Here is a 10,424-nt window from a genome sequence, read left to right as displayed (position 1 = left end):
CAGGGAAAATTTAAATTTAAAACTGTGTATCTGTTAAAAAGCAATCAACATAGTGAGATATTTTAAGTTCATTAAGACTTTCTAATGTCCTAAAATCCTTCATTCTGTTTTTACTGAGCCCAGGATATTGGTTTTCCCTGTTGGAGATTGGAATTTCTTGCAGTTACCAGGAGTAGCAACAGTGGACCTATTAGTATATTTTTCAAGCTCTGGTTGCTTTAAGACATAAAAAACATGCGCATCATTAATTGCCTAAAAAAGTTACATGTGAGAATTTAATATTTTAGAGTCCTTCTGTATTATTCTTTCAATGAAAGTGATATAAAACTTACTTAAAATGAATAGCATTAAATTTCAGTTTAGTTTGTTTCAATTCAGTTTCATTCTCAAATCAGAATTCTGAAGAGTGAGGTGCTATAAATGGAATCATATTGCCTTTCCATCTTAAAACTGTAGGCATAAGCTGACAAAAACCAACATACTTATGTGAAATCATATCATGTGTTTGTACCGACAAATGTCTTTCTCAAACATTATCCAAGTGTTTATTTCCTTTATTTCACAACGTTTGCAGCAGGTTGTATTTAAACTCTTAGCCTGAAAGGAGGTTTTAAAAGCGTGGCTAGAGCAGTTCACACCTCAGTAAGAATGTGCCTTTGGGTAGCATGACGTGTAGGCATGCCACAGCCATGGAAGGTGTACCCACTGTGTGCTGGGAAGGCTCTCTCTGGTCTCTGAGCTGTATTCCCTCCCATTCAACTTTTTCTGTGCCTTCTAAGAAAAGCACAGTTAACTCATTTATTCATAATTATTATCTTTGCAATCACAATCTAAGAATCATTTAAGTCCCTCAGAAATGACTTTACCTTTCAGTACTTAAGTTCAGCTGGAGGGGGGAGTGGAATTGGTATTAAACGGGGGCAAAATCTGAAACTACACAATCTTTGATTTGGCCCTGTACACCTAGTTTAAGTACAGTACAACAGAAAATGCTAAGTTAAGGATACCTCTGCTTCACAGTTATCTGGTTACACGCACCTTTTAGGTGAAGAAAAACTTACTTCAAAGCAAGTACCACAAAGTGGTGCAGTAGCCCAGATTTGTCAGATACATTGTCATCTGTGGTCCATGCATTAGGGAAAGGAGGCTGACCTACATGTAATTCAGTAAAGGGTTATTATCTGTGCCCAACTATTAATATTTGTGTATTCTGCATTCTAATATCCCTACTGAACGCAGGCATTCACTTATCAGCTATGAGGCCCTCTTTTCAAGATATACAGAGCCTTTATAACTTGGTTTTATTGGGTTCCCCAGGTACTTTCTGCTGCTGAAAACCAGACCTTCAATGCTCCAATACACAGCTGATGGAAGAAAAAAAAAAAGTGATTCTTTACACTCTACTGTAATTTTTCTTACCAATTCAGTAAATCCCCAGAAAGGGGTAAATCCCCTTGAAGGAAACAATGCATATATATTACATGCATGTTCCTAACTTAAAGGAATGTTTAACAGTTAATTTGCAAACATCAATGCTTTAAAAACAGAATGATATTTGAAACATCTTTAAAGACCCCTGTAATACCCACATCTTATTTTATAGCAAATGTATATAATACTTTTTCATTTTTTAAATACTTGATGCTAACCCCCCAGAATTTGGCACTGTGCCCACCAAAGCTTGATTTATCCGCTCTTGCTCACTACTAAAATTGTAAAATTACTCCCTGGTATAAAGTTAAGCAGTTAAGTGTTTTCTGAAGGAGGGCCTTGTATATCAAATTAAGGCAAAATCATTAGAATTCTTAATTACACTGGAAGCACACAAAACACCCATTCATGCCACCGGTATTCTCACAAGAAAGATGGTCGGGAATAGAGAACCTGGGAGGATTCTCCAGGTGTGCCACCACCCTGCACTCCCCAGGTTCTGATTCTGCAAATATTTATACAAGCTATCAGTTGAGAACCTAAGTGGTTGTACATGAGTTCAGAACAGAGCTACATTCTTGTTCGTAAAAGCTATTCATGTGTGCACGTTCATCAAAAGAGAGATTTAGTTAAGACATTGCCACAGCTTTGGATAAAGTACAAGAGGCAGTCAGCAGAGGGTAACAATGTTTGTCTCAAAACCACACCACCACCATGAGTTATTTTCCTGGAAATAAAACATTGGCATGGGTCATTAATTTCATTTTAAAAATACTTTATTTTTTTAAACCATTAAGGCAAAAACATATTTCAAATTAACTGTGTTTACATTCAGTCTTACAGAATGACATTTTTCTTTTTAAAGCACATAGGTTCCTACCAGTCTCTATACAAACACTGAATCCAACCTCTTATTTTTTAACGGAGAAGTGAAAAAAAATCAGAATGTAAAAAAAGAAAAATGTTTAGTTCAAGTTTTTTCATTCTCAATCAGTAGGCTGGTAACATTTGAGAATCCATTATCGTATTTAGCTATACGTAATTTTTACATACACAAGTGTGAGTGACTGTCTTTCCTACAAATCCCTGTGGGACCAGTGTTTCCATTCTTTCTTGAAAATGTCATTTGCATTGCTCTGACAGAAAGAAACTTGGGAACTCCGCTTGAATTAGTGGTATTTTACTGGAAACATACATTCCATGAGAATTAGGTTTGACTACTCCCTGCAAGAACTGTCTGCTCTTTAAAACACAACACACCCAAAAACTCCTATAAAAATAAAAAAGGTGGCTGGAAACAATGATTTTTTTTCCTTTAATATTGATATCTTGATTGATATAATTAAACACTTGTTAGTTCTACTTATCAGAGTTCGGCAACACTAACCAAAATGTGCTTTTTTGTGTCATATCAGATAACAGACGATTTAAGACATCATGAAGTGTTTTAACATCGTGATGTAATTAAACTGTTGTTATATTCCTAAAGAAAGAGCAATTGTAAAAATTGTGAAATAGCAGGAGTAATATGAAATGCAGCTCATCTGAGAAGCTGATAAACCAGACGTCAAACAGTAAAAAAGGGGTGTTCTTGTTAAAAGCTGTAACAAAGCTAATCAAAGTTGAGTGTTATTACTAAAGAAATAACTAAAGCCATAAATGTTTGTCCACTTCTGAAACCAGAGGAAAATATTTGTGGATACATGGCTTCACACATCCCGCCATCCCACGGGATTCATTTGTCAAGGGAGCAGGGTGAATGACTCAGAAGCAGCTTCCTCCTCTTCTCTGCACCACAGGACAGAAGCAGATGAACATCAGCAGTCTGCTTAGTGAGGAGCTGCCCAAGGGAGCTAGCGGTGAGCACCTGCACACAGCATCGCTAACAGCCCTCAGTGGTGCAGCAGTACTAACTAGAAGGAGGGCATGGAATCAGAGAACAAGGGCAAAGGCACTGTGTTTTCGTGAAGGCAATCCCTATGCTAGCTGGCTACCATGTGGCAAAACATACCTGTAGTATGTGAATGTGCCAGAGGTAATAAGTCTGGATGTGAACAGCACTCGGCATGGTTATTTGCATATGAATCATCAAGCAGTTTTGCTAATCTTACCATTCCTGCTGCACATCAATGTTGAATGTTTTCACTCCTACACAGTGGGAGGAGAATATACTATTTACATGTCGCCAATATTTTGGTTGGTTAATACTTTCCACCACCATTTTTTTTTTCTTCCAGGGGTAAAGAATGCCATAAAACTTTTTGCATTGATTATGCTCTTTTCTTCCATAACGGGAATTACTGTACATGCATACCCAACCTGAGAAAATACACCAAAATACTTAAAAATGGCTTTAAGTACCTTACTCTTGATCTTGCAGTCCGGTCCTTATTTAAAGCCAAGCCTGTAATGAGCTTAATCTCTTTTGTGCACGTAGCCTATCCCCCAAATTTCAGCTCATCTGAAATTGAGGTCCCTGCAGTAGAAATTCTGTTTTCAAATATCCTTGCAGTGGAATCTGACAAGATAGCACTAATACAATCAAGAAGATCAAGGGAAAGATGGAAAGAAAACAAACAAACAAACAAAAACAACAACAAAAAAACAGCTTCAGAAGCTGAAAAAGCTTTAAAAACCTGTAAGCACTTTACGGAAAACAGAAGAGGAATACCCTTGCCCAGGATGGGCTTAGTTAACAGTGAATTTAGATCACATATTTGCAATGTAAAGTGATATATCTGATGGTACCTTTTACAGGTTGTGTTTTTTTCATTGCTGCTTAAGAAATTTGGAAAAGTAGCTGTAGGGTACAAGAAAGTTCAGTAAAGCTTTAAAAAATTTGACAAAAACATCGTAATAAACAACATACCTGCATGACAACACTGACCAAGTAAAAATTTCAAGCTGCAGCAATTTGGGAAATACAATTTTATCTATTACAAATAAGATACAGTAAGTATAAATCATTGCAGGAACATTCCTGGTACATTTTGCTCCTACACCAGGATTCATTAGCAGGAGCACTGGAGGCACAGATTGTCACACCTGAATCACAGGACACAGAATACCCACGAAAAGGCTCTGAATTCATCTCTACTTAAAACTGTAAAGGGAACACTCCTATTGAAATACTGTTATTGGCTCTTCTGTGTTTTGTTTTGCACTACCAAACTACTGTTTAAAAACACATTAGAAGAACTGCAGATCAACCTCCATGCAGATAAAAGGAAATAATTATCAATATACATTGTTATTTCTAGTAAACCACGCATCAGTTTCTCAGAAAATAACAATAATGCAGTACTTAGAGAATCTACCTCTTTTTAGTTCTTTTCAGTCTTTTGAGGAAAATGAACTACTACTGTGCTGTAAAGCAAAGATGAATTTATTTATCTTTCCTGTTGGTGAACTTGAGTTAAAAACATTGATAATATTAACTCTGTTTTGAAATTACAGCTCTTCCTAACCTAGACTTACTTCTATTAAGATGAAATAAAAGGAAGTCTATGTTCTATGTGAAATTACATTTTGAAATTTGGTTACAATTATCAATACCAATATTTGATAAGTTGCAGAATTTCTGATACTTCACAAATGACAGGAATAAAGGCTACACGGGAATAAATAGCTGTTTGTCTTTGACTTCAGGCCCACCATCCTTACCTATAAAAGTAAATCTTTCCTCACTGTACAAAAGGGTTCACAAGATAAAGTATTAAACACATATTTAAATTAAATAATTTACATATTTTTCTTAAAGCACCTCTGTAATATAATTTAGTGAAAGTTTATACCTTGCAATTATATTCTGGTATTTTACAAATTGAAACATGAATAAACGGTATTACATTAAATTAAAATATCCCACAGTACATAATATTATCAATACTCTTAGATCAAACCCACATATAATTTAAATCTCTAGTAAGAGGATAGCAAAACTGATTCAATCTAGATTAAAAAAAAAAAAAGGCAACTTATTATCAAGAAAGCACTTGAGATATAAGCAAGTACCAGATACCATACTACACCTTACATTTCAACACTTACTAAAGGATTAGGGTTTTCAGTGAAGGACCATTATTTATAAGAACTTATGCTTAAGTAATATCCCAACAGCTGCAAATGCATTTGTTAAATACAGTTGCAGATTTTCAACTAAGTAACATGGTTGCTTTTAAGGAGAGACAGAGCTGAAATTGTTCCTCTTCAGACAGAGTACAGGCAGCTATGGTGTAACCTTCAGTTTCTCTGTCTGAGATGTTAATTTGTCCATGCTTTCCATTAGAAATAAGGAGGAAATTCAAATTTAATATTATGTGACCCAGCTCTCGTGATGAGTAAATCTCCAAAGCTTTAGCAGTTTGAATAAACAAACAAATGTTTAGATGCTTATTATAAGCTCTTTGATTTGCAAACTTGTGCTAGCTCTCTCATGAGAACGGACTTAGTGCAACTGCCGGTATTTCCTAAATCTGTGCAGGCCAGAAATAAAGCTAAAATATGCTCTTTGGCAACACTTCAGCTTTCTAGCAGCTGGCTAGAACCAAAGGACAAAGGCACATGGAAATGGAAATTAAATAAAAAAAAAAAATCTATAAATGCCAAGAAAGATTCAATTTCTGTAAGTGGAAAGCATTCCTGTCTATTGCCAGACAATTTGTTTTTTAAAATTAAAGTGGACATCTGAAATTTAACAGGTACAATGTAACTTTTTTTTTTTTTTTAAAGGAAAGCTGTGCACAGAGAATAGTACACCTTTAAACAAAATATTAGAGAGGTAAAAATGAGTATCAGATTTCCCTAATGATTTTTTGTTTGTTTTTGATTTTTTTGTTTGTTTTCCCCTCTATCAAAGTACCTCTTGGATCCCACTAAAGCAAAAAAACAAACAACCCTAAAAATTGAATAGGCTGTAGGTTTGTTGAAAACATTAAGTTGTACTATTGCTCCCTAGGATTTTTCTCTATTCACTTGTGGTCTCTTGTTCTAAGCTGCTTGTGGGTACCTGGTGCCTAACCAGGGCTCTTCAGTGCTACGATATTAAAATAACTCAGCGTAGGTATGAATCAGATCAGAACTCTACATAACGAGCCAGTAAGCCTTTAACAAATCTTTATCCTAACATCTGAACATTTTCCCTCCAAAGATTAAAATATTAGACGATCTCTAAAAGGTGGAGATGCTGAAGGCTCCTCAGTAATACATCTAAAATTTGGCAGACTCCAAAATTCCAGAAAATGAACACAAATGGAGTCATTTGTTGACATCTGGTTGGCAAATGCCTACTGCAATCATCTACAGAAGTAGCCAACGTGTACTTTGTTAGCACACTTTATTAGATGTGTAATGCTGAAATTAAGAACTTCTTTTGTACATTAACACGTGGGAAGTGAATTGTCTGCTCTGCGTCATTCTTTGAAGATATTGTGGATATGTGCACCCTGCAACCCTGCAGACATTGGAATTTATCCAGAATTTTAGGCTACGTTAACATCTCATTCATATTTCTGTAATTCACAATGTGTTCTTTCCATATGTTTAAAGGTCCATGATTTAATTTAAAACAGAAATCATATGCCATTGTCCAAAAAATTATTAAAAAATGCATGTTTTTTTAAATAAAAAAAGAAAATGCATCCAGAATAGAAAAAACGCATATTACTTTCCTAATGCGTATTGTGGGATCCTTTTACAAAGTAGCTGCATTACGCTTTCCACTGAACAATGCTGTTTTCAATTCTTCATAATTTTGCCAAAGTTAAGTATTCATTATTAAATTTTCCATGTTTTTGAAAAGTTTCAGTAAAGTGTTTTAGTCAATTTTGAAAATAAGAACAGGGAAAATGCATTTTGTCTGCAGTGATTATGTCTGTTTGTTTGTTTTTAATGAGAAACTTCAGTACATGCAAACAATGGGACAGCACTTTCAAATTTGCATTTTGCACACATACGAGCTTTGGGAAAAAGAAAAATGCAGCTTGCATTTAAGACTCAGCTTAAGATAGTTTGCTATTAGAGTCTCCAAACTTAGAATTTAGACTGTCATCAGCTGCACTGAGTGTGGTAAGCACTGCACTACACAATTCCTGTGTATGGATGCCATGCCACACGTACAGATCCTTAGTATGTCATCATGACATTTTGACACTTTTTTAAATTGGATTAAGCAGTAGAGCATATCCATTGCCTAAAGCCCACAGCCCATAGTAAGGCAAGGCTGAATTGAAGAATCAAGCAGCATCATTGCTAAAATCCTCTTATTTCTGAGGGCATACTGTATATTGCTGCAAGACACAGACAACAACACATTTCTCATCCACTGTTTCCTGGGAAGGCAAACAAACTTCTCTTAATTAAGTGTTAGAAGTAGTTGTAACATAATGCTTCTAAGACCCAGCTGGGGAGAAGAGAAGGTAGTTGACAGGGAATGTGAGGGAGTTTTGTGCATATGCATCTATAGCTCCTATCTTGCCTTAGATCATCACCAAATTTAAGATCAATGCTTTAGTATTTCACACTAGGACCTGTATGAATGGCCATCACTGAGATAAAGACCAAATTATTTTCAAATCTGTAATGTGACTGGTCAATGTTTAGCCATGCCAGTGCGCTTTTAAAAAACAAATGTTGTGACAAAAATAAGCCTCATTTTATGATGCTCTCACTTTATGCAACTAACTTAATTTTTTCAGTAAAGATTTAAGATTCTGAAGTCTTTGAACATGCTACAATAAAACAAGCACGATGTGTTCTCCCGTGCAACTGAAAGCTTAACTATTGTGAAAATACTAGGATTGGCTTCTGATTTCTTTGTGTTATGAAACTGATAATAAAATAAGGGAATAATAAAAGGAAATTAACAGTATTATGTAGGAATTTATGTAGAAATACCAGGAAATTACCAATAAAAAGGAAATTAAAAATTTTCAAGAAAAAGGAACAGTACAGTGCTTTGCATGCAACTAGCATTTGCTTTCACATTTTGTGCATTAATCTCTGATAAAGAACCCTGTAAAATACCGAAGTCAAGCACTTTCATTTTGGCTTATTTTGCATCAAGAATAAGTACTCTTGTAAAACCACCATATGCCTTCAGATACTCTCGACTGTACTCTCTTTCATGTTACATAATTAAACTCCACTCTTGGTAATACTGTCACCTTATCCACTATGGTTGTAAGGACAAGAAAAAACTTGGTGATATAATCTAGCTGTTACCTGTATGGACAAGGCCTATGGAAGAATACAAATATATCTGAGTGGATAACTGAAAAAAGAAAAAAACATAATAGTGTACTCATCAGAAAAGTAAACAAGCTCCAAAGATTCTATACTGCCAAAATACAGGACAAGAAAGAAAGTGCTTTTCTTATATAATCTTATCTTTAGAAATGATCACTGAAAAGCTATCACTGCACTGGAATACTGTGCAGTTAAAATTATTTCTGTACTAGGATCAGATTTTTCAGTCTCTCCAAAACTCAGATTAATTCAAAATTGCAACTTTACACCAAAACCGCATCTTGAGCTACTACAAGTTCTCCAAAATACACATAGTATAAAATATTTTTCCCCAAGGACATTTTTATATTTCCTTAAAACCCTTTCCAGACAAGGGTTTCTTTGCTTATCACATTTACTCTTCAAGAAACTTCTGAATGAAGCATATCTATTGTACTTTCAATACCACTTAGGATTTTATTCAATTTCTCAAAAGTACTTCCTTTCAACATTCTAATCCTAAAGTACACCAATGTCATACTATATGAATCTGTACTGCACTTCATGAAATTCAAGCAGTGGCACATCAAAGTCTTTCAAATTTTTTAGTAGTGTATATGCAATAATATCAAACCATTTGATACACCTAGACTGACTGCCTTTAAGAAAAATCATTAGTTGGTTCTCAGTAATTACCGTTAGCCAAGAATGTGTAATCTTCATACATATATATATCTGGGAAGAATTTGCTGAATTTGTTATTTTAACTTTAAATGACTAAGCCAAGAAGAAATATATGTTGTTTTTTGTTTTTTTTTTTTTTTTCATTTCTGTTACTTAGCATTCTGATTTATTATACAAATATGAATTCCTTACCAATCTTCAGATTTCCAAATAAAAGAACCGCTGTAAGACACTTCATGAGCATTATAAGCAGTGTTTTTCTGCAGAACTCTTTCAAAAAAGAAAAGAACCCAAACCAAAAGAAGTGTAGCACTCCCGTTACCTAGCTTTTAAACTGTTCATGTACTGAACTGAGTGATCAGCTGATAACTGAGTTGTTTTGCTCCCATCTATTATTAATATTGCTGTTGTCTTTAAATATTGTGGAAAAAATACTAAAAATCCTTAATACATATCCCTGTAGATTTCCTGTAGTAAAGGGTGTAAATGTGCATCAGATTCAGTCTTCTTGATTATCTGAACAAGTTGAGCATGTTCTGTGACAAGTTGTCGGAGGTCAGCCATTTTTTGAAGAAGTTTTGGGAAGAGGAAGGTATCATCAGGATGGTTGGTTTGCAAGTGAAGTTTCAGTACGTGCACAATGCTCTCTTGCATTTTTTCAATGTGTCCTACATTTACAAGACCAGGACGATCTATTCTCGAAACAAACAGAAAAATACATGTCATAATTTTAAAAATACTATTCATCATATGCTACTTCAAAGATTCTATGTTGTAGGCTACAGTGTAAATTTACATTATACACTGAAGGCAATGAAAATATTCTCATCAATTTCAACAGGTTTGAAACAGGCTCAAAGTAAATCTTTATTCAGTAATAATAGTAATAGATAATATTTCCATTACCCCTCAGGACAGATTGTTTTCAATGCCCACAGTTACTTGAGGAGAGAGTTCATAGTACTAAATACAACCCATGCTACAAAAGCAAGGAAAAGAAACATAAAACACCCTCCCACCCTGAAAATGAACAATCAGCAAGAGTCAAAAGATGAACAAAGCTATAACCTGCATCTGTCTCCAAT

General features: G+C 34.8%; 1 protein-coding gene across 6 annotated transcripts in view; it reads right to left on the bottom strand.

Annotated features, from left to right (window-relative positions):
* Positions 1-2,189: 2,189 nt before the first annotated feature.
* Positions 2,190-10,424, bottom strand: part of PPARA (peroxisome proliferator activated receptor alpha) — a 42,561-nt gene continuing 34,326 nt past the window's right edge. For all 6 annotated transcript variants that reach the window (XM_068658121.1, XM_068658102.1, XM_068658112.1 and 3 more), the window contains one exon: positions 2,190-10,031. In XM_068658121.1, the coding sequence (XP_068514222.1) occupies positions 9,784-10,031 (248 nt within the window). In that variant the 3' untranslated portion in view covers positions 2,190-9,783. The remainder of the gene's footprint in view (positions 10,032-10,424) is intronic.

This window comes from Anas acuta, chromosome 1 (genome assembly GCF_963932015.1).
Source record: "Anas acuta chromosome 1, bAnaAcu1.1, whole genome shotgun sequence".
NCBI lineage: Eukaryota > Metazoa > Chordata > Aves > Anseriformes > Anatidae > Anas > Anas acuta.
The sequence above is the reverse complement of the archived record's forward strand: the minus strand, read 5'-3'. Positions and strand labels throughout refer to the sequence as shown.